Source organism: Heloderma suspectum, chromosome 5 (assembly GCF_057233095.1).
Source record: "Heloderma suspectum isolate Gila_16-S chromosome 5, 16-S_ref, whole genome shotgun sequence".
Classification (NCBI taxonomy): Eukaryota; Metazoa; Chordata; class Lepidosauria; order Squamata; family Helodermatidae; genus Heloderma; species Heloderma suspectum.
In genome coordinates, this window is record NC_139462.1 from 47,146,403 (window position 1) to 47,171,891 (window position 25,489).

At 41.3% G+C, this 25,489-nt stretch overlaps 1 protein-coding gene across 1 annotated transcript in view; it reads right to left on the reverse strand.

Annotated features, from left to right (window-relative positions):
* Positions 1-3,220: 3,220 nt before the first annotated feature.
* The window catches only part of TRPC3 (transient receptor potential cation channel subfamily C member 3), a 72,770-nt gene continuing 50,501 nt past the window's right edge, over positions 3,221-25,489 (reverse strand). The window contains exons 8-12 of the mRNA XM_084860262.1: positions 23,646-23,841; positions 18,522-18,731; positions 16,266-16,349; positions 7,508-7,583; positions 3,221-4,567 (exon numbers count right to left, since the gene is read on the reverse strand). Of these exons, the coding sequence (XP_084716388.1) occupies positions 4,425-4,567; positions 7,508-7,583; positions 16,266-16,349; positions 18,522-18,731; positions 23,646-23,841 (709 nt within the window). The 3' untranslated portion in view covers positions 3,221-4,424. The remainder of the gene's footprint in view (positions 4,568-7,507; positions 7,584-16,265; positions 16,350-18,521; positions 18,732-23,645; positions 23,842-25,489) is intronic.

The following is a 25,489-nucleotide window of genomic DNA, read 5'->3' on the forward strand; positions in this document are numbered from 1 at the left end:
TCAGGTGACTGACTTGGCCATTGAAGAACATCCCACTTCTTTGCCTTCAGAAACTCTTGGGTAGCTTTTGCTGTATGTTGTGGGTCATTATCCATCTGCAATATGAAGCGGCGTCCTATCAGTTTGGCAGCATTCAGCTGAATCTGAGCAGAAAGTATAGCCCTATACACTTCAGAATTCATTCTGCTGCTTTTGTCAGCAGTCAGGTCATCAATAAACACCAGTGACCCGGTTCCATTGGCAGCCACACATGCCCATGCCATCACACTGCCTCCACCATGTTTGACAGATGATGTGGTATGCTTTGGATCATGAGCTGTTCCTTTCCTTCTCCATACTTTTCTCTTCCCATCATTCTGGTACAAGTTAATCTTGGTTTCATCAGTCCAAAGAATCTTATTCCAGAACTGGGCAGGCTTTTTTAGGTGTTTGCTGGCAAAAGCTAACCTGGCTTTTCGGTTCTTGACCGTTACCAGTGGTTTGCACCTCGTTGTGAAGCCTCTGTATTTACATTCATAAAGCTGTCTCTTGACTGTAGGTGTTGATAATGACATGACATGCCTACCTCCTCAAGAGCATTCTTGACCAGGCTAGATGTTGTGAAAGAGTTCCTCTTTATCATGAGCAGAATTCTGCAGTCATCCACTTTAGTTGTCTTCCGTGGTCTTGCAGGCCTTTTGCTGTTGCTGTGCTTGCCAGTTAATTCCTTCTTTTTCAGGATGTTCCAAACTGTTGTGTTGGCGACTCCCAATGTTTTTGCTATCTCTCTGATGGGTTTATTTTGTTTCCTCAGCCTAACGATTCACTCACATGGACACCTCTTTGGACCTCATGTTGGGAGTTCCAGTGAACAGCTACCAAATGCAAATGTAACACTCAGAACCACCTCCAGGCCTTTTCTCTGCTTGATTGGTCATGGGGTACCCAGGAAACAGGCCACACCTGGCCATACAGCTGCTTGTCAGCCATTCATTCTATTACTTATGAGCCACCAACAATGGGTGTGTGTGTATGCCACTGGCTGTCCTTCCTGAATGGTTAGTGCCCCACTTTTGTCATACCCCTTGAATTACAGCTGAAAGTCCTGACTTTGCTCCCATCTGGGTGTGTTTCCTTTCAACTTCAATGTGGTGGTGTACAGAGGCCAACTGCCAAAACAGTTATCCTTGTTCTAATATTTCTGGCCCTGACTGTATTACTGCATTATCCCCAATCTTTTAAAAACCGGGATAAAGATCAGAAAGCACAAGAGATGCCCTGGAGGTTGACAACATCGTGTAAAGGACCCATAAACTTCCATGAGTAACCAATCATGAACATGCAATAAAAGCCTCATGTAGAAATGCTCTAAGCCTATGGGGCAGGGACTGACTTCTTTGTTATTGATCTTATGTAAGCCACTCTGGGAGCCTTTTCAGCTGAAAAGCAGGGTAAATTTTCTTAAATAAACAAATATATAAAACTTAGCATAGCTATGTAAATTAACACCTGTAGTGGCCATAAATAGTTGCTTCTATTCAGACCCAAATGAATAGGATCAAATTTTGTTATTCCAATTCAGCTATTTCAAACTGGAGTCTTCCTTTGAAATTCTTCTATTGGAGATGTGAGAAACTCAAGGTACTTCCAGATGAGCAGCTCCTAGCACCACCAGTTAAAAGACATTGCACAGCTTTTCTGTCTCTCTCTCTCTCTCTCTCTGTTTAATGGATTTTTTTGTTCAAAGAAAAAAGATGGAAGTGATTGTAAAACACAAGAGGGTTACAAGTTGAAGACAACATCATCTGGATTCCCCGTAAAATTTCATGCATGAAGCAGGGTGATTGCATGATAAAATCCTCTTCTGGAAGCACTCTTGAGTGTCACCACTGCAGTCCCACTTCAAGAATATCTCTGGAAAAATGTGTTATGTGGGGGGTCAGGGCACAGGAACTTTCCTTTTATTATAATTCCCCATATTCTTGGGAATGGGACAGGTGAAAAGCAAAGGCAGGCACTGAAAATAAATGAAAGGACTGGGTTCACACATTCATGGTTAGAGTATTGGGCCTAGGACCCAGGAAACCAGGGCTCAAATCTTAACTCAGCATGAAACTCACTGATCGACCCAGGGCCAGCCATTGGATCTTAGCCTTACTTACCTCACAGGGTTGTGAGAATAAAAGGAAGAACCATGTATGCTACCCTGAGCAATCTGGAGGAAGGTGGGGTATAACCTAAATACATAAATAACTCCTGAGGACTAGAGACATGCTGTTACATATCTGTCTGATTTTTAGGCTTTTCTCAAATAAAATGGATACCTCAGCTCTGCAGCTCAACTCTTACATGGACCAATCCACAATCCAGCCTTCTCTTTCCATATTTTTTTTTTACCATTCCTAGGTCTTTGGCTTTCATTGTCCTGCTGCCTTCTCTCTTCCTAGGTTCATACTGCATTGGATCCTTTTGCCTGTCCTATTCCTTTCTTGAGTCATTCTAAGCATTTCAGCCAAAGGCAGACTGAAACCATTTTGCTTGGCTCACCACTCTGGCTTTAGGGCAGCTTGCTATAGGGAGTTGTAGGACACTTTTTTGTCTAAAAAAGCATAGGACTGCACCTGGGGAGAGCAAGGATTGTACGATTTCTGGAATCCGAGGTCGCAAACAGGGCTCCAACCTCAAAATCCAGAAACCGTGCACCCCTTTTAAATCTAATAGATTAATATTGGTACTCTACTACCACCAATAAGCTTTATGCAATAATGCAATAAGCTTTATTTCTGATGGGTTTTTGGAAAGAGTAAAAATGTTTCTTGGTACTCATTTTCAGTGACCTATCTTTATCAATAACATTTGTATTTCTTGCATGTAATATAAGGTAGTGAGGTATAATTATTTTTAGTAAATATGTAGGAATTAAAGATCTGTATTGGGAGTGTCAAATTTGTACAACATACTTGTACTAAAGCAGTGCATTGTGACATGAGGGGCAGAAGAGATTAAAAGAGGATTTTGTAAGTGTGACAAACTTTTATGGATACTCCCTGGTTTACCATGTATCAAGCTGTATGCATAAGATTTAATACCAATTAGTTATTTCTTATGACATCTTAAAGATGTATATCTTAGTTGTATGTTTATTACTTTCAAGTGATTAAATGAACAAAAGGATCTTTCTAATATCTTATTCACACACCCTAACCTAAATCCAGTTACAGTATTAAAAACAAGAGTCAATAAAGTATGAATATTTTATTTAACAAGTAAGCATCAGAGGCATTATTTAGAACAATGTAACAAAATATCAGCCCTGCATAGTATCTTAAATTTAAAAAAAAACATCTTCACCACATGAAAATGTATATTTTGACAGCTCACATTAGTTAAAAGTTAAAAAAAAACTTGTTTATTCTGAAAGCAAGTATGATGCAATATATATATATATATATACACACACACACACATATATACACACACACACATATATACATACATACCTATATGTAACAGCATTATTAATATTATAGCCATAGTTTTATCTCCACTGTTAAACATTCCGTTGCCCATGCCTTGGCTTTTTTCTTTCTTTAAGGAAGGTGATAAATAAAGGGGTGGGATCCAGTGAAAGTGTATCACTTAAAAGGCTTCCGTCCCATGCACCCATACTAGGGAATAAAACCCACTATTTTATTAAAATAAAATAAACTTAACTTAAGGGTCTGTTTCTAAGTAAACATGCATGGGCTTGGACTGTGCATTCATTGGGTTGGATCCAGAGTTAGTCATTGTTAGGGTACTCCCATTGAAATCAATGGAACTTAAGTTTGTCATGACTAATTTGTCCTATACAATTCAGTGGGTCTACTGTAAGCATGATAATGCTTGGATCCAACTCATTGCTTTCAATTTAGAAAGCACATGCCAATGAAATCAACGGGAGTTAAACATGCTTAACTTTGGCTGGATCTTTTCAAGTAATCCTTCATGGGCTGGCTGCATTTTAGTTACTACATTCCACAGAACTCTGTTCACACCAGCATGATGGAGGACAGATATGCAGTACACTCCTAAATGTGTTTACTCCCTAGTAAGCAGGTTTAAGATTGCAGCCTGAGTCTACAGTGCTGGTTTTCCTTTCTTCAGTGCAAAGAATATTCATTATATTGAGAAAACTATTAGCAATGCAAGATTGTTTAGATACAACTGTACTGTATTAAATAGATGCAAAATACACTTTATAATACGCATTAAATAAACTGATTTTTTGCATGTGAATTCATAAAATTTTCTAAGACCGTATTTCAAACAAAGCTGTACATAAAGTTATTTAGTGCTAAAAATCTACAATACAATTTTCAAGTATAAGTCACTCAGAAATATTATTGCCAATACTTGTGCTATGGTCAAAATCCAGGGATTAAATAAGAATATGTCATTTAAGATCATTCACATCTCGATATATTTGGGTTGAGTTTCTCACTGAGTTTATGTATGAGAATTGCCAGCTCCTCTGTTGCTTGAGACTTGTCTTCCAGAAGTTCATAGCGAAGACTGGAAATATCTTGTTTAATTTCCTTTAATTCACCTATTAAGTAATAAAAAGACACAGCTGTTAACACAGTTTAAGAATATTTGAAGTATCCTTCTATTGTAGTTCTTACAATAATTCACAGGAAGACCAAAAATTTGAAGTTCTCAACAATGGTCTAACAAGATATCTGAAACTGGATTGAAACAAATATAGATGGCCCATTTTTTAAAGGTTTGCCTTTAGCAGGGATTTTTGTGGTTTTCAGAAGATGTATGCAAGTAATCAGGGCCAGCGTCAAAGGTAAGCATGGTCAGGCACCTGTGGAGAATCCACACTCCAGCAGAAGCCCACTGATGAGAACTCCCTGGAGTTGCTCCTCCTCTTCTCCACTGTAAAATTCTTGTTCAATTGTCCCTCACTCTGGCCCTGACAACACTAGTGGTGAGGAGGAGGAGCAGTAAATGCCACTGGCTTTCTGGCTATCAAGCAACCAAGTAGTAGAAATGATGAGAAAGGGTTAGGAGCAAGAGCAGCTGATGACAATGGTGGTGAGAAGGTAGACTCACTGAGGGAGTGGGCCCACTGAGGGTGCCTCGCCCAAGGGCCCTCAAAATCCTGGAGCTGGCACTGTGAGTAATAAGCTTTTAAAAAGCTAAATATAAGATATTTTTTCCAGCTCAGCTACAGTATATATATTCCTATACCAAAAATGTCAAATAATTGTTCACTGTATTTCCTGTATTTGTTGTACAGGAACAGGAACACACTCCTCATATGTTATGGCAAGTCAACACCCCAGGACACTTAAATCATGTATATTTTCTTTTTATCAGCTACTTTTCGAAGTGAATTCAATTCACGTGGATGTTTCTAAAAGTTATTACTGCTGGAATTTGGAGGTTTAATGTTTATCTGCTTTCTCTTCAACTTTCTTTTGACTGATTCCAAAATATAGCAGTTCTAAGATTACAGCTCTACAGAAGTAGTTCATAGCATTAATATGCAACTGTTATCCTCTGTATTTGCTGATAGAATTTTAATTTAGCTCATGGGATTTTAGAGGAAAATCATGTGCATCATATATCCTACAACAAGAGAACAACTAAAAGAACCCCAGGGTTTGTTTCCTCCTCTACTCATATTCATGAATTTTGAGCCACATTGATGATCCTGAGGATTTGCCTTGGGGCCAAAGCAGCAAGGATCTCTTTCTCACAGCCTAGACCTCTGAGTGGTTATTTTGTTATTGAGGAGCTTCTATGGATAGCAACTTTAGCTCAAAATATGAATCCCTAACAAATTATTTATTGTAGCTAAAGGCTCTAATCTAAGCCTCTAATCTAATGGTATATGAAATGGCTGCCTGCAGAGCCATCTTAAAATTTCACCTGAATCATTTTCTGTCTGTGTCAGACAGAAATGCAATTTTAAATATGCCTGTATCAAACTTTTCAGCCAAACTGATGGCCATACAGGAAGGTCGATTTACAATCACTCTCTTATATACACTCCTTCTATGGAAGTGTGAGTAGAAAGTCTTGTCAGCTTCACTGACGCAGGTTTCCTTCACAGTCTTCCTTGTCTGCTAATCAGTGAAGCTGAAATGGTTACGGAAAACTTTACTCCTCCTCACCCTTTCCCTGTCAGCATTGCTACTGCCGCTTCCAGGAAAGGAAGGGGGTATATTTTATCATTCAAAGGGGCCATGCTGGTGTGCACTTTTAATTTTTATTTCAATTTTTTATTTTTTTATTTTATTACATTGATAAGGCTTTCCACTCAATAGTACATTTCCCTATTTCCAAGGGTCCCTAATCTCAAGAAACTTAATTCACTCCATTAATCTTTTCAGCTAGGGTGTCAAACCTGAATTTGAAGAGGCTCACTGATTTTTCTCAACTTCGTTAAGGTCAGGGCTAAATTGGATGCTATTTTAAATGTGTAGCGACATTTTATTTTATTCTCAAGTAAACTCATGGGACCCCAACCTAGATTGGGACAACCACACATGAGTGTGTGTGTGTGTGTGGGGGGGTCAGTTATACCTTCCCACCCAGCTACTTCCGCCCCTCCATGTGGGGCTAAAGAAAGGGTTAATCAACCCTTGCATAACTCTAAAACAGACCATGGGTTATGTGAGAGTTGTTTAATCTTCACATAACCCACGCTTGCCAGGTTCACACAACAACCTCCAAGTGGGAGTTTCATTCAAACTGGTGGCCACACACACCACGCACATGCCGCAGCCACACCAGTGGCTTGTCATGTTGTGTGAATAGCCCCACTGAAACTGACTCATATTTGTGGTTTTGTGTTGGGGGGGAAGACCCTATATTATATATTGGATATTGATCAGAAGCTGCAGTATACAGTAGGATTGTTACTTTTTTTCCTGAAGCAGCTAGTTAGTCCCTATTTCATATTTCATCCTAGGTTTTGGAATGTTATAATTTGCAGAAACAATATTGAGCCTATCATTCTGCCATTGCATTCCTTCATCTTCATAGAAGTATCTATGGAGAGGGAGGGTGTTTATGGTTAGAAGAAAAACAATTATATTGCAAGAAACAGCACAAAATATTTGGTCTACAGTTGAGAACACACTGCACAAAAAATCTTTTGGTTCTTTCTTTTTCTGGATGGATATGCAGAACTGAGCTGGTGCAGCACGAGACCAAATAGTTGTGGAAAACTACATGTTTAAGTATGATCCTCAGAACTATCTACATCTAGGCATAAAGTATTCCACATAATGTCAGTGGTATTAAGCACACCTTGGTTTGTTGCTAATCCTTAGTACTCCAAAAATGAAAAATAAACAAAGGAAAATTAATCTACAATTGCTCTATGGTTTGCTCCAGACGTCTGCTAAAACATCTACTGTAGTATACTAGTTACTATGCTGTGGTCTGACTCAGTAGCTACATTTTTATGTATGGCATTTAGAGTCCTTCTATTGTACTAGTAGAGTAATGAGTCTGCAGTGGCTCTTACCTTCATTGACTTCATCATTCTCCTTGTCCACTTGTGCTTTCAGAACATAACGTTTTATAAGTCTCTTCATTATTTGCTGTTGGAGAAAAAAGCAATTGCTTATCAGGTCATTATCCCACCAGCCTATGATTGCAATCTTAAGCACACGTATATGAACACAAATCCCATAAAAATCAGTGAGACTTAATTCTGAGTAAAGGTGATCAGAATGTAAGTTCCAAAAGTGTGTCCCTTGGAACCAGCCACCAATTTTAAGGCAGTCAAGTATTTCACTTTCAAAAATTTTTTAGTGCAGCGAGAAGACCCAGTCATTATACCACAAGCCCTTAAAATCTTTTTTTAAAACCACATTTTATTGAAAAAGTGTTTCATACATTTTGTATAAAAATAAAAGCAAACAGTAAAACCATAATTTCAAAATCATAGCCCCTTCCATATTCTTAAGTTTGACAATTAAAGTATGTAAGAAATCAAGTAGGGCACTGTCTAGATGGCAAGTATTAATGGGCAACTTTGAGGCCTCAGCTCTCTGTTTTTATGATTCTCCAGAAAGGCCACTATTTGAAGAGCTCTTCAAGTTTGGTTTAAAGATAAACTGGACTTGGACTGAATAGCCCTTCAAGTAGTTGTTGTCGTTGTTGAGTCGTTCAGTTGTGTCCGACTCTTCATGACCCCATGGACGATAGCACGCCAGGCCTTCCTGTCCTGCACTCTCTCCCGGAGCGTGCTCAAGTCCATATTCATTGCATCAGTGATGCTATCTAGCCATCTCATCCTCTGCCGTCCCCTTCCCCTTTTGCCTTCAATCTTTCCCAGCATCAGGGTCTTTTCCAGGGAGTTTTCTCTTTGCATTAGGTGGCCAAAATATTTGAGCTTCAGCTTCAGTATCTGTCCTTCCAATGAGCACTCAGGGTTGATTTCCTTTAGGATTGACTGATTTGACCTCCTTGCAGTCCAGGGGACTCGTAAGAGTCTTCTCCAGCACCACAATTCGAAAGCATCAATTCTTCGGCGCTCAGCCTTCCTTATAGTCCAGCTGTCACAGCCATACGTTACTACTGGGAAAACCATAGCTTTGATTAGACGGACCTTTGTCGGCAAGGTGATGTCTCTGCTTCTTACTATGCTGTCTAGGTTTGCCATAGCTTTCCTCCCAAGGAGCAAGCGTCTTTTAATTTCATGGCTATAGTCACCGTCTGCGGTGATCTTGGAGCCCAAGAAAATAAAATCTGTCACTGCTTCCATTTCTTCCCCTTCCATATGCCAGGAAGTGATGGGGCCACAGGCCATGATCTTCATTTTTTTAATGTTGAGTTTCAAACCAACTTTTGCACTCTCCACTTTCACCCTCAACAAGAGGCTCTTGAGATCCTCTTCGCTTTCTGCCATTAGGGTGGTATCATCTGCGTATCTGAGGTTGTTGATAATTCTCCCGGCAATCTTAATTCCGACCTGTGATTCATCCATCCCAGCGTTTCTCATGATGTACTCTGCATATAAATTAAATAAGCAGGGCAACAATATGCAGCCTTGTTGTACTCCTTTCCCAATTTTAACCAATCGGTTGTTCCATGTCTGGTTCTTACTGTTGCTTCTTGACCCTCGTACAGGTTTCTCAGGAGATAGGTAAGGTGGTCTGGTACCCCCATCTCTTTCAGAATTTGCCAAAGTTTGTTGTGATCCACACAATCAAAGGCTTTAGCGTAGTCAATGAAGCGGAAATAGACGTTTTTCTGGAATTCTCTTGCTTTCTCCATGATCCAGCGAAACTTGGCAATTTGATCTCCAGTTCCTCTGCCTCTTCGAAACCCCGCTTGTACTTCCGGTAGTTCGCGGTTCGCATACTGCTGAAGCCTAGCTTGTAGGATTTTGAGCATAACCTTGCTGGCATGTGAAATGAGCGCAATTGTGTGGTAGTTTGAACACTCTTTGGCGTTGCCCTTCTTTGGAACTGGAATGTAAACTGACCTTTTCCAGTCTTGTGGCCACTGTTGAGTGTTCCAGATTTGTTGGCATATTGAGTGCAGCACTTTAACAGCATCATCTTTTAGGATCTTAAATAGCTCAGCTGGAATTCTGTCATCTCCGCTAGCTTTGTTGTTAGTAATGCTTCCTAAGGCCCACTTGACTTCACTCTCTAGGACGTCCGGCTCAAGTTCAGTGACTGCACTATCATGGCTATCAGGGACATTAAGATCTTTCCTGTATAGTTCTTCTGTGTATTCTTTCCACCGCTTCTTAATCTCATCTGCTTCTGTTAGGTCCCTGCCTTCTTTGTCCTTTATCATGCCCGTCTTTGCACAAAACGTTCCCTTGAGATCTCTGATTTTCTTGAAGAGATCTCTAGTCTTTCCCATTCTATTGTTTTCCTCGATTTCTTTGCATTGTTCATTTAAGAAGGCCTTCTTGTTAATGGCCTTGCTATTCTCTGGAACTCTGCATTCAGTTGGATATATCTTCCCCTTTCTCCCTTGCTTTTCGCTTCCCTTCTTTCCTCAGCTACTTGTAAAGCCTCCTCAGACAGCCACTTTGCTTTCTTGCATTTCTTTTTCTTTGGGATGGATTGAGTTGCTGCCTCCTGAACAATGTTACGGACCTCCGTCCATAGTTCCTCAGGCACTCTGTCTATCAGGTCTAATCCCTGAAATCTATTTGTCGCCTCCACTGTATATTCATCAGGGATATGATTTAGGTCGTACCTGAATGGTTTAGTGGTTTTCCCGACGTTCAATTTAAGCTGAAATTTTGCAACAAGAAGCTCATGATCTGAGCCACAGTCAGCTCCAGGTCTTGTTTTGACTGACTGTATAGAGCTTCTCCATCTTTGGCTGCAAAGGACATAATCAATCTGATTTCGATATTGACCATCTGGTGATGTCCATGTGTAGAGTTGCCTCTTGTGCTGTTGGAAAAGAGTGTTTGCTATGATCAGCATGTTCTCTTTGCAAAACTCTATTAGCCTTTGTCCTGCTTCATTTTGTACACCAAGGCCATGCTTGCCTGTTATCCCGGTGATATCTTGACTTCCTACTTTAGCATTCCAATCCCCTATGATGAAGAGGACATCTGTTTTTGGTGTTAGTTCTAGAAGGTGTTGTAAGTCTTCATAGAACCCATCAACCTCAGCGTCTTCAGCCTCAGTGGTTGGGGCATAGATTTGAATTACTGTGATGTTGAATGGTTTGCCTTGGATTCATACTGAGATCATTCTATCGTTTTTAAGATTGTACCCCAGTACTGCTTTTCCCACCCTTTTGTTGACTATGAGTGCTACTCCATGTCTTCTAAGGGATTCTTGCCCACAGTAGTAGATATGATGGTCACCTGAATTAAATTCGCCCATGCTTGTCCATCTGAGTTTGCTGATGCCCAAGATGTCGATGTTCAATCTTGCCATCTCATGTTTGACCACCTCCAGCTTACCTTGATTCATTGATCTTACATTCCAGGTTCCTAAACAATATTGTTCTTTACAGCATCGGATTTTCTTTTCACCACCAGACACATCCACAGCTGAGTGTCCTTTCGGCTTTGGCCCAGCCGCTTCACTCTTTCTGGTGCTACTTGGAAATACCCTCTGCTCTTCCCCAGTAGTATATTGGACACCTTCCAACCTGAGGGGCTTATCTTCCGGCCTCATATCTTTTAGCCTTGTGATAAGTTCCATGGGGTTTTCTTGGCAAGAATACTGGAGTGGGTTGCCATTTCCTTCTCCAGTGGACCACATTTTGTCAGAACTCTCTGCCATGACCTGTCCGTCTTGGGTGGCCCTGCACGGCATAGCTTATGGCTTCACTGAGTTACGCAAGCCCCTTTGCCACAACAAGGCAGTGATCCAGGAAGGGGAAAGAAAAGGTTCCTCCTGTGCAAGCACCGGGTTATTACTGACCCCTAGAGGGACGCCGCTTGCGCTAGCGTTTTTGTGGCAGACTATAGCGGGGTGGTTTGCCATTGCCTTCCCCAGTCATTACTACCTTTCCCTCCAGCAAGCTGGGTACTCATTTTACCGACCTCGGAAGGTTGGAAGGCTGAGTCAACCTGAGCCAGCTACCTGGGACCCAGCTTCCGCTGGGATCGAACTCAGATCGTGGGGAGAGCTTTGGTTGCTATACAGCCGCCTACCACTCTGCGCCACACGAGGCTCTCCTTCAAGTAGAGGGTCCTTCAAATAAAGAACTGTCCTCTGACAGCCCTTCAAATAGAATACTATCTTCTTTAAAAGAGAATACATGGCCACCTTATCTGAAAATGCCAGTAGATTACAATTATGGGAGTTGTAGTTGATACTTCACTGTCAAGACACAGGCTGAAGCTCCTTTCATTTTTAAATAAAGTACAGGAGAAGAGGGGGAATACAGGGAGGCCTCTCCCATCCAAGGAGCTAGCATGCTGCCAGTGTGGTCGCCACTGGTTGCCTGGCCACCAAGGTAAGCGCTGAATGGTCTGAAGAAAGTGGATAAGGAGGTTTTCTCCCTCACTCATAATACGAAAACCCAGGTTCATTCAGTCAAGCTGAATGGTGCAAGATTCAGGACAGATAAAAGGAAGTACTTTACACAGCATATAGTGAAACTATAGAATTTACTTCCACAAGATGTGATGGCCACCAACCTGAATAGCTTCAAACAGGGATTAGACAAATTCATGGAGGATAAGGCTCTCTATAGCTACTGTGTGCTGTTGTTTATCTGTGTTACTGTCCCCTCCAATTTTACTGTTTTGTTTTATTGGTCAACATTATAGGATTTTACTGTGTTTTAGCGGTTTTATACCTTGCTTTGGGATTATTTTATAAAGAAAAGTGCATAATAAATTTCATACATAAATAAGTTATTCTGGCTATATAGTTCCTCTAGTATCAGAGAAAGTATGTCTCTGAATACCAGTTGCTGGGAAACACAAGTGGGAGGGTGCTATTTCATTCATGTCCTGGTTGTAGGCTCCCCATGGGCAACTGGTTGGCCATTGTGGAACAGAATGTGGGACTAAAGAGGCCTTTGCTCTGTCCATCAGGGTTCGTTTTATGTTCCATCATATATTTATTTATTTTGCATTTAAATATTGCAATAACAACCTTGCAAACGATTAGCTCCCTCTCAGTGCTGCAAGCCCATTCACCATAAGGTGTCAGAAAAGGTTTTGGGTTTTTATTTGACTGTAGTATTCATGAAGCCTTGGGGGGGGGGCTACTTTGAGTAAAATCCCTCCAATAGCTAACTCGGTGCCCTTGTCCTGAAAGAAGAGTGGCCAAAATTGGACCACTAAGAAAAAAGAGGGAGATATCAGCATAAATTACTCCAGAAAACGGAGAGCAAGCTTCCAGTTTAGATCTGATTTCGCATGGCTTTGGGGACTTTGCAAGGCAAGGGTAGGGGAACAGCAGGATGAGCACTCTGGAAGAGCCAGAAGAGGAGGTTCTGCAATGGCATCCATTGTAGAACAATTAAACAGCAATCAGTTAAAAGCAGCAGAGACTAAAACATGCACCAGAAGAAAATCTAAAAGTACCAAGGAGATAAAATGACTTAAAACACAACAGAGCAACAGAAGTACAACAGGGGTAAAAAGCTTGAGAGAATAAAAAGGTGCTGCAAAGATACCAAAAGAGGCACCAAATGGACCTCTCAGGATGGTATTCCATGATAGAGGGGCTACTGCTGAAAAGACTATGAGACGAGGAGGGGACCGTGGGATTGCACACTCCCCCGGCCTCTCCCCAGCCCCTCCCCTCTCACACAACACTCTCCCTGCACTGCCAGCCTTAAGTATGGCTTTGGGTTATATCAAGATTAACATTAACTTCAGTTAACACTAAGGTGGCTGCTCTGGAAGCATCCTCAAACCCTGGTATCAAATCTTACTTAAGAAAGAGCCCTGGTTAGGGCTGGCAGAAGGTGAGTCAGAGGAGAATATCAGCTTGCAACTCCACAGCTCCTGATCTTAAAGTGTGTGATCTGCCACTTTTAAACTGTGGCTTGTTTTTAACCACAGTTGCTTTCGTTTTCAGTTTGTATTTTGTTTTGTTTTGTACTGTGGTTATTTTACATAAGCTACCTTGTGTACTTTTGTAGAAAGGAAGGGTATACATCCATTAATGAATAATAATAAACACACAAAACAAATTTAAAAAACACCAAAAGAGGTAAAATTCCCCCCAAAACAGCCCGCAAAGGAGCATGCTCAATGCTCTCCAAGAATCATGGAATGTTGAGTGTCAGCTCGAAAAGACAGAAAAATGAGAGAGCAGAATGACTTGCTTGAGCCCTTTACAGCTTATGGTATCCTGAGGAATGTAACCCTGTTGTGGGGTAAGGATATACTGTTTTGTTGCAGGTCCTACTTGTAATGATCCCAATACCAAAGTAGCAACTGGCAAGGACTCCAACAGAGGCAACATTATGGCATCTCATGTTACACAGCTCTCATTGGTTTGTATAACAGAGGCAAGTGTTTGCAAAGATACCTGGCCTACAGAGACCAAAGTGTAACAAGGAAAATTCAGGGGCAAGTATGTACAGTCTTCACCTAGGTATCTTTATTTGCAGGTTCACAGACAGGTATCACTGCTTCCCCCGCCCCTCTTCTCAGTGTCTTTCTCCATCCACTTCAGCACTCTTCCCAGTCTGAGGCCTGGATAGGTCTTTCTGATGGCCCCTCTGCATTACTTTATGGGAAGGGCCCGAACAAGGTCGGCCTCTCCCCAGTCGTCTAGGCGGGTAATTCCCTCTCATAGAATGGCTGAATCTGGTCCCACCCTTTCACTGACCTTCCTCCTCTTTCTTTAGCCAGGTTCCCTCTCCTTTTGAGGCTGAGCTCAACACATAAGCTGCACCATCATGTCATCGTACTTCCTACTCCATGCCAAGGTCCTCTGTCTACTTTTCCCACTTTGGGTTATGATGGGATAATTCCCAGATGCCACAAATAGTAGCCAAGCTGGACAGGCACTGCAGGAGTACAAAGTTGGGGAAGCAGGTGGGTGTACTCTTGATCCCCAGCCACAGGGTGTCCACATCAGTTAACTATGTAGGCAGGACTATCTGTAAAAGGGGGGGGGGCACACATAGCATGACATGATTGTATCAAGTCACAGACAAGGAGAACTGCCACTGGGTCAACATGATCAACCTCATGATGTTGTTGTTTTTGCCAGGTTTTTGCAGCTTCATTTGCGACTCTCCTGTCCACTGAACAAAAAAAAAGGTATGCATATATCCTAGGACATTTTGTGGGTGGGAAGAAATTAATTTTTTCAAGGACTACTGTCAGAATTGTCAAGCTCAATCAGAATTCAAATTCCTGCCTTGTATTCTATTATAGCAGCCACCAAAGAGCTAGTCTGCATTTGAATTTAGGAAATAAAAACCTCATGTATTACATGGCTCAAGGTCAAACTTGCATCAACAGTAAAAGAGAGAGAGAAGGGCATGGGAAAAATTTTCATATCACCGTATCTGAATAATATATGTTTGTTTATGCAGATTTGTATTTAAATTATTCATGTGTTATCTTTTTCTCATTGATCTTTTTCAGATGGACCATATCACATTCTGAACTTTTGTTAAAATATTTTTCTGTAGTTCAGTTCTCAATGCAATTGGTGCTAATAATAATAATAAATATAATTATAATAGGTTTATGTTCTTTCAGTTCTAGAACCCATTATTCTTTGAAGCCATAGGATAGAGAAAGAAGATCAAAAGCACATTTTACTCTGCATTTTCAGCCCCTGTGTGTCAGTTTTTAATCAGCTGAATCATAAGGCTTTGCAGCTTAATTCATGCCATCATTCATTTAATATTATGATGGTTCTAAGAGAGCAATCTTATGGTCTCTAGGCGAGCATGTCAGGGATCATCAAATGACTCAAATTCCCCTGTCCAAGGCTGGAGACAGTGCTCTGACCTCAGAAGGGGGAGCTGGAGATCCAACCACCCACCCCCACAGCTGGTGTGGAGAGAACTGTGCCAGCTACCTCTACAAGGTTGGAAAGTTGAAAGACAGGGGGAAATGAAGCATTCCAGTGAGCAGAGAGGGGAGGAGACGGGAGAGTCCAGGATACGATTTATCTTCCAGCCTCCTTCCCTCCCACTCCAAAGCGCCCTGGCTAGATGGGCTGAAAAGCCTGTCTAGAGAAAAAAGCAAAGATCAGAGGACAGGGAGGCAAAGACTGCCTCCACTGCTCCTCCCACCCTGCCAGCTTTAACCTGGCAGGGCATAGATATATTGGAAGCCTCTAGGTTCGGGGGCTTCCAAGCAGTGAGTGCACAAGCCATTGGATTGCACCCTAAATAAATTGAATTAATTGATTGAACATTCATGAACAAGTGCCCATTGTGCTGTGTTTCAGAGGTACGCAGCAACACCATCCATGTACTTGCTGACATGTTTCTTTAGCATTTCCCTCCTGGCAGTTTCTGTCACAGAACCGCCCCAAACCTCCAAGTTTAAAAAGTAGTTTGGGGGTTTCATGCAAGAGCTGTGAATAAGAAACACAGGGGAAAAAATCATTGCTATCGTTCCTTCTCACAATCCTTGTGCCAAGCAATTAACAGATATTCCACAAAATCTTCTCTTCTCATACTATGACAACCCAGCATAGCAGCAGCATGGAAACTCAGCATTTATTCACATAATGACAATCACAGAATCATAGAATAGTGGGGTTGGAAGGGGCCTACAAGGCCATCGAGTCCAACCCCCGGCTCAATGCATTCTCAGCTGTCATGCATGCATGAGCTGTCCAATAACTACATACCTGATAGCGTGTTGGCTGATTGAGAATGCTATTAAAGCTGTGTGATTCAAAAACTCTTGAGTTGGATTGGGAAAAGAGGTTTAGCTAGGAAAGAATAAATCTATATTAGAATATCTTCCATGGAATTTGCAACTATAATCTGACATCACTTTATTACTGATTACAGAAATGTATTTTCTTCTGCATAAAACTCTGGAAGAAATAAGTTGAGCTTTGATTCTGTCAGCCTCTTATGCATATATTTATTCACAACTTCAAGGATCTTGGAAGTAAATAAACCAGAATCATGAAGAATAATATGTATTTCTGGTAAGTATTTCACCCTTCAACAAATTCAGGACTGGTTTGCACTGGCTAATAGCTCCCATGCATGCAGCTCCTGGCCAGGCTAAGCAGGGGTTCAGAAGTAAACACAATTTTAATATTAAAATAAATGGCAGCACAGTGAATACGGCAACAAAGTGAAACTACACTGCCAGAAGAGGAGCTTGCTATTTTCACTGTTAATGCTCACTTTATGATCCTTCACAACAGTAGTAAAAGCCTCTTGTTAGCAGTGTAGATATTTTGTTGCTGCGGTATGGGAAGAGGTAACAGGAATGAGGGGCTCCTAGAGAGCAAATTAATGAACGGTGAAGACAACATAACAAAGAGAATTCACTGCACATCCCTCGGAACCCTGCTTGGTCCCACAAAAAGAAAACTCCTGCATAAATTGGTCTTTCTTCTCAACATGTTCAGATATGTTATATTTTGCAAGGGAAAAGGGTCTAGAACTGCTGAAGAGTAAATATAAGAACTCATTCCCTTGAAAAAAACTCAGTATCAACATTTGTTAGAAATAAAGACCAATCAACAAAGCTGCTCCCTTTTTGTGTTGTTACATCTTACAGCTGTTTTTGCTTCCTCATCATTGTACAAACCCAGTTTGCTCTAGCATTTGCAATTTAATTAACCGACGTAAGGGTTGCTCATTCCACCCACTCATATACTGAATGCATGGAGGGGGAAGTGGGACTGCGCCCCTTCTCCCAACCTTCAAGCATTCAGCTAAACTTATGAAAAGAGGTTCTACATACATTCAGCCAAACACACAGAAGTCATTGGGTGTGATTCCACTCCCTTCTCCCTGCATCTACAACCATTCATTCATTCATCCATCCATCATCTGTTTTTTAAAAGAAAACTCTTAAAAAAAAAAGTAGAAAACTACTCCAGAGATTAGGAAACTTGTTTTATCAGATATTAACCCTGTAAAGAAATGGTGTATTTGAATTGAATGAATGAGAAGGTTTCCAAATCAAGCTCACTACTCTAATAATATTTAATCAGCCTTCACCCAGAAGCATTCAGCTGAAGTAACACGATGGCACTGTATCTGTAGCCCTACCTACATTACAGCACACTTGCAGTAACAAGGCCTGGTCATCTTAACTCGTGCAGCTATGTCACATCACTGCATGACAAAAGCCCTATTCAGACATTAATCTCCACTGTTCAGACTGGGTATGAGCACACTAGCTCCACACCCCTCTGCTGCTGCCTTTGCTGCCCTCCACGAGTTGCAACAGGGAGCCTGCTCTACTTCTGAGTTTCAGCCCTGACTCCCTGCTGCAGACAGTCACCCTCCAGCTTGGCAATAATGGAGGGCAACAATGGTGGTTGCTACTATGCTGATCACTCTGTCTCATCATGCTGGGGATTTAGAATGCCTGTATAGGATTTAGGGTTTGCTGAAAAGTGAGATAGTCTGATTTTTCTTACATAGTCCCATATACACCTCGGGTTGGATCCAGATTTAGTCACGTGCAACTGGTTGGTGGAAGCAGACTTCCCTGCCCCCTCCTCCCCACAGCAGCCCCTCCAGCCCCTTGAAAATGTTACACAGAGGATTAGGGGACACTGCCAAAAACTGGCCAAAGGCACCTTCCATGAGTGGAACGCTTCTGTCAACGGAAGGCAGATCCTGAATCCAACTCCTCAATTGTGGTGGTGGTGGGATTATGTCCTATTTTCCAAGATACAGCTTGTAGTTCTCTCACCAGCCATCTTTTACACATGAGACATTTATTCAGCCAAGTGATATGGTATGGTATAGACAGATTTTGGTTATCTTCCAGTGCTGCACAGTCCACAAACCTTGATCAACAATATGTATCTCTTAAGTGCAAACAATGGCTTACAGTTCAAGGAATAGCAAATGATTAGCAAAGAAGAACATTCCATAAAATACCGTGTGTCTTGGTTTGTACCTACCCTGGATTTCGAGTTGCCTATTCCCATTTCCATATTCTTCTGTAGTCTTTTCCTCCTGCACTTAAATAATTTAATGATCCTCATGAAGAAATAAATAAAAGACTTGGGACTTGGTACAAGACTGAATGGAGGTGGCAGGGTTTTTCCATCATCAAAGTATGATAACCAGAGCTTAGAGCGTGCAAATTTCCATTCCACATCACTGTCATCCTATGTCAGAAATAGAGAAATGCCCATTTTTCTTTCAAATATCCTAGTTATATACTGCTTCTCTTTTTGCTATCAAACTGTTGGCATTCAATATTTGCTGTCTGTCACTTTTTCACAATTCTGTCAGCCCTAGTCATCAACATCTTTATCCAGATGCACTGAATAAAGCAGGACTTGCTTCCTAATAAGGAATTTCAGTCTGTGACTTCTTCCACCCCTATCTCTTAAGCCCCTGAATAAGACCTTCAAAAACGTTTTTTGTTTGTTTTTGCACTGGGAGAACGCAGATTATGGATGGGATCCAAAGAGGTTTTTAGACACTTCCACGAGCTTAGCCATGGCTGGTGGAATTTTTGACTTTTACTCCCTTGAACAACTGTCTCCCATGAAGTAACACAAACTACTTTGAAGATTCCCTCAGTCTGAAAACTGGATTGTTCTGAACAGAAACTCACACTGTCATTTGACAGCTGATTGTAAAATGCAGAGACCTATAAATCCAAATAATAAAAAAATAATTGAACATGAGAGGTCACTTGGACATGTCCCAACTTTCATAGACGTCAGAGGAAACTGAGCTGAGGAAATTATAAAGTTCATCACTAGAAAACTTCATTGTTCGCCACACATGAAAAGATTGTGTGGTATGGTAGTAAGACTGCTGAACTAGGACTGGGAAGACTCGGGTTCAAATCCCCACTCAGCCATGACGCTCTGCTCACTGGATGACCACTCACTCTCTCTCAGCCTAACTTACTTCACAGGGCTGTTGTGCGAATAAAAGAGGGTGGGGAAAGAGCTATGTGTGCTGCACCAAACTCCTAAGAGAAAGGGTAGGATAAAAATCTAATCAATAAAATAAAATACACATTAAAGGCACAATCCTATACATGATTAGACAGAAAAAAGTCCTACAACTCCCAACATTCCCCAGCAAGCCATGGTAGCTGAGGAATGCTGCGAGTTGTAGGATTTTTTTCTGTCTACACATGCATAGGATTGTGCACTTAGGTTGCAATCCTACACCCACTCGCCTAGGATTAAGTCCCATTGAACCCAATGAGATCTATTTTTGAGTAGACACGTATAGGATTGCACTGACAATCACTCTTAAAGCAGAGTTAAGCGTCTTAGAATTTCCCAGTGCATGTATAACATTTTCATTTATTTTGAATACTATACATTTTAAAGAAAGCTACCGCTCAGGAAGGGTTTCTAAAGATTAAACATTTTTGCCAAACATTCCTGCATCTTCTTTACATGCAGAATATATGCTTATCCTTACGTTACTGCACCTTGCTTAGAAAACATCCAGAATGAACTGATTAAATTCCTTAGTGCCGTGTTGTGCCATCCTGCTAAATCCAAAATAAAAAGCTTTCTAGTAGATAAAATATGCTGTCAGTAAATTAAGGACTTGTGTTAATTTAAGATAAAGTCCTAGGCTTTTTGCATATCCAGCATCCTTCAGGTGTCCATCCTTGGATGGTTTAGGATAAACATCAGTGTGTTCCTAATGTGCATCTAAGATTAGATTCAAGCTTTAAATATGGTAAGCAGAAAAATGCTTATATGGCATGTTGAACAAAGAATCTTAGCAATGCAGTTTAGTCATCACAACACTCTTACACTACACATTTTTTGCCACTCTACCAGTCATTAATCTAAGTAAGTGCTTAAAGAGTAAAGGCTAATGTAGATTGTGCATAGCACTCAGCATTTTTAATTTAAATGTTAGCAGAAGTGGGCTACTAAGTCATTTCTACTTTATGGAAAATATAAAGACCCTTGAAGAATTCTAAAAGGACATCAATATGTTCCATGCTGCTATGAACCTGAGACCTTGGACCAGTCCTTGCAGCAGGTTTACTTTCTGAACACAGCTGTGCAACAAGGCAATGTGCATATACACCTCATACAAGAAACTCACAAACTACAACAGATAGCTACACACTTCCAGCTGCCACTGCGAGCAAAGCACACAATCCATTATCTATAGCAGCCTTCCCCATCTTGCTGCTCTCCCGATGTTTTGGATTTAAACTCCCATCAGCCCCTGCCAGCATGGCCTTTGGCCAGAAATGCTGGAAGTTGTGGTCCAAAACAACTGGAGGGCTCCAGGTTGGGGATGGATGGCCTATGTTATAACCACATTTGTACCAGTTTATCACTGAGGGATTTACACCTGGAGGATCACATCAGGCATTCTTAAAAGGACAGTACTCACCCAGTGAAGTGAGGGAACAGATTGACAAAGCCAGACTCATACCTGGGAGTAGCCAATAGAGAACAGGCCCAGAAGAGAAAGAGACAGACCAGCACCTGTTGTCAACTATAGCTCCCGGCTACAATCATTCCAATGTATTATCAATCACCTACAGCTGACCTTGGGTGGACAAGTTTCTCACACAGACCTGACCTCACTTACAGATATCCCCCTATTAAAAAATGATTACTCACCAACAGTAATGTGCCATAGTGTCAGCTCCCTGGCCCTTGCAAGCTAAGTTAGAACTACTGATCATTCTTCTTGCCCTTGTCCCTGCTTGCAGGCTTGGAGAGGGCAGGTTAACAGGCAGCAACAAGAAGGTGGAGAAGGGCCAAGGGGCTGTGGGGTCAGCAATGGACCCCCTGCTGGGGTGAGGGCCTCAGTACATACCCAACAGTACATACCCTGCTGCTTGATGCCAACCCTGTACCTGCAACACACCCAGTTGCCAACTCTGTCCCTATATCTATATAAGAAATGCAGGACCTAATAATATCAGCCATACCATCAGGGGCATTTGAACTTGCTCATTCTCCAATGTAATATGTCTCTACATAGGACAAACAGGTTGGTCTCTCTGCAAACAAGTAAAGTCACATAAATCCGACACGAAATATGGCAACATTCAGAAATCACCTGGAGAGCATTTTAGAGCTAAACTACATGCTACACTAAACATGTAATGTGCAGATAATCCTAACTTTCTTTTTACCTTCAAGTAAGCACATGGGGCCCCAATTTGAATCAGGACCTTTCCCCTCTAAATCCCCCTGCTTTAAACCTTTCCATCAAGCTCCTTTCCCCCCTAAATCCCCCCTTGCTGGGTGGGGACTAAAAAGAAGGGGAACCATTGGTGCCAATTCTTTCTCTGTTTAGCCTCTGCACAGGGGGGCAACATTAGCGGTCAAGCAACTAGGTGAGAAGCTTTAAACCTCCCATACCCACGTGTGAGACCTATTACGGCGTCACATGCACAGTGGAAAGTTAGGATCATTTGCACAATACATATTTACCCTGGTGTGTAGTTTAGCTCTTAATCGTGCAGGGCTCTCTAAGTCACCATTATTCAACAGAAAATGTCAAGGGAGACTCTTGTGTGAAACTAGAAGTGTTAATGTATTAATTTTGGGTTCATTTGGGACCAGGGATTTTTCTCCCCACTACAATTGTTAAATTAGTATAGCAAAGCTAGGAAGACTATGGTACTTACCTTGTACATATTTGGGCATGGCACAGAAATATCACAGACTATGGCCCCCTTCATATATTAGGTGGAGGATGTAATTCATAAATGTATTAAATAACTAAAATTAAGTTACAAGATTAAGGGCACAATCCTATGCAGATAGGTGGCCACCTATCCAATACAGGGCAGGAGAAGCATGAAGGGGATCGTTCCCTCAACACTTCTCCTGTCCTGCATTTTCGGTTAGACAGCTGATTGCATCTGTCTAGCTAAGGGAGGGCAGAGCAGGGGAGTAGGCTGCCGTACAACATGTTGGATGTGTCATACAGGCATTTCCACCCTCCCCATCCTGGAATGCCCCCCCGGGAACACCCCATTTTGGCCGCTCCTTTTGCGAGTGCGGAGCACAGGGCTTTTCCACGCTGGCTGTGAGGCACCGCAGAAGTGGGGGAAGTGTGGTTCCTGGAAAACCAGATATCCTATGGCCGTCTAGCCATTGACTAGCAGCCATAAGATTGCTCCCTTAGCTAACAAGATCTTTTTCCAAAAGAAAGGACAATAGGTTTGAGAAAATATCCTAGGGGAGCTACCTATGCTGTAGCAATTTTGATTAGCAAGGTAACAACAAAACCAGTTAGAAAGACCGACAAATATTAATCAAAGTGTGCTGTCTTAAATTTGGCTGGAATAATTTTACAACCGTTTGCTTACTTACTATGGTACCACCTCAAATAGCAATATCCTATGAAGTTTTCAGGCTCACACACTAATTAAAAGTGCCTTAAAGCTACAATATTTCAACTGCTTTAAACATCTCTGAAGTATTTCAGTCAGAATCATATGCTAACACGTTTGCAGTGCTCTGTAAACAAGTTCTAAATAAGTTGTTCCCATGTATATCAGCTTTTGACAGAATAGTTATACATTACTAGAAAACTGAACCCATATACAATGAAATAAATTATTTTGAAACAACCTGGCTTGGATCCCAACAGTTAACTTAAGGAAGTTCACAGAAGGAAGGTTGCCCATCTCCAGTGTATCCGATCCGCTTGAAAACTTCTGCAGAAGGTGGAAGGCCCCCTGCCTGCAAACCACCAGGTAAAGGTCTCCCAAATTTTGGATGATTCTCCCCTCCCTCAGAAACCCCTGTTCAGGTAGGCCCACCAACCCTCCAGAGACGCTTTTTAGGGGGTGCAGGGGGAGGAGAGGACTGGAAGTTTTTTTTTCTGTGAACTTCCCTAAGACTGCAATCCTATACACATTTACCTAGGAGTAAGCCCCACTGAACTCAATGGGACTTACTTCTGAGTAGACATGTATAGGATTGTGCTGTAAGTTTTCTTACTTTAGGATCCAAACAATTATTTTTATGGTAAGTTGTGCAATAGTAAAAATATATACAGAACTGGGGGGGGGGGTTTAAAACCAAAATAAAGGAGAAAGTATTGAAGCCTACCTCAATTTCTTGGTATGAGCTGTTGATCATGGCAATCAGCATGTTGAGTAAAACCACAACCATTGTTACATTGTATATTCCATACAACACATAGCCGATATTCTCGATAAATTTATGATCATATTTGAGGACAACTGATGCGACCTCCGATAAACCAAATATTGACCAAAACAAGGTCTTAAAGCTTTCTTCAACTCTGCATGGAAGAACAGAACATTAATGAATTCTAATATAAATACTTCTATGTGATAATTAGATTTTTAAAAAAATCATAGAAGATTCAAAGATTCCAGTGCAGAGATTTAATCAAAATGAGATGCACACAACAGAAGCTGTGTTCAGAGAGGAATTTATTCCACTGTGTCTTTTTTTCTTTTTTGCATATTGTCAATTACGTTTGAGGCTGCTGAGCTGCATTAAGAGAATTAAATTTGACATGGGAAAGTTGAATGTTGCCATTTTTATATCCTTGTACGCTAGGATGCAGCTTTACAGCTTAGATTAGCTACTTATTTAAGAAAGAAAAATGGCAAGATCTCAAAAACCAACAGCAAAGGCTTCAAGAAAGAAAGGGTATATTCTTTCTCCCAACAACTTGCCTTTCCCGAGTCAAGTGGTGCTTATTGTTATAAGACATGAGTATGTACACCCATAACGAAACAAAGAAAACAGAAATTTAGATCCAGCATTTCTTCTCGTCAGTGGGAGCACTCCCTGAGCAGAGGTCCACTCAGAACGCAGGGAATGACATGGAGAGAGGAGAAGCCAAACAGAAGGACTAGGCAAAGCCTGGTTACATGCTCCCTGCCTTGCCCTGGGCAGTGGGAGACATAACCCATCATGGATGCCTCCTTGCTAGAACAGGGAAGGAGCTCTTCTATTCATGGAAGACAGATCCTGAATCCATTCCAGACTGCCATGTGCTCTGAAGCCCATTAAGCTTAATGGACTTAAGTATGTTTGATTATTTTGGATTATAGCCAATGTGTGTGATAATTAAGGCCTGTGGTTATTTTAAAATGTTTTTAAACTTTGACTTTATTATGCTGCGTGTAGTTACAGAATTATACAAATTTACTGGACAAATCCCATCAGCCTCCATTAGGAACAATGATGGCCTGATATGACAGATTTTTGTTGTTTGAAATGTTGATTTTGCATATTGGATTTTATTATTTATGGAAGCTGACTTGTGAGGACATTTGCACCAAAAGCCAGCCTGTAATTATCTCAAATAAATAAATGAACAGTATAGAGAACAAATTTGGAAGCTGGGGAAGCATGGATACATTTAAAAGGAAGGATTAAAGGTGGTAGGACCTGAAAAGATGTTAGAAACTGAACCATGTGATCATCACTTTAAGGACAGACCAGGTGCCCAGTAGGCACAATATTATACATGTTTTAATCCAGGAGGACTGGAACAAGCAGAGACCACAAATGCAAACCAACAGAACACTAAGTGTTGGATAAAAGCAAGTCAACCTGTGATTCAGAAGTGGCATAAGAATCTGTACATATGAAGTGGCTGGACTCAGGTAAAGATGCCTGGACTGTGAATAAGGGCAAGTTCAAATAACACATGTCCATCACTCAATGACTGCAACAGCAACTGAAGATTGCAACATGTATGAAACAGGCGTTACAGAGCAAAAAGTGCAACCTGAGCTTTCATATCGCTTTGCATCACTGAAACACAAGGCTTTTCAATAGAACTAGTTCAAAGTTTCCATTGAAAGTCATGATGAGTGATTTCAGATAACCAGCGCAATGGCACAGTGGCCATTTAAAACTTTCCACAGAGCCTGTAGCATGTGAGAAGACATCTGTAGCTTCTGACCAAT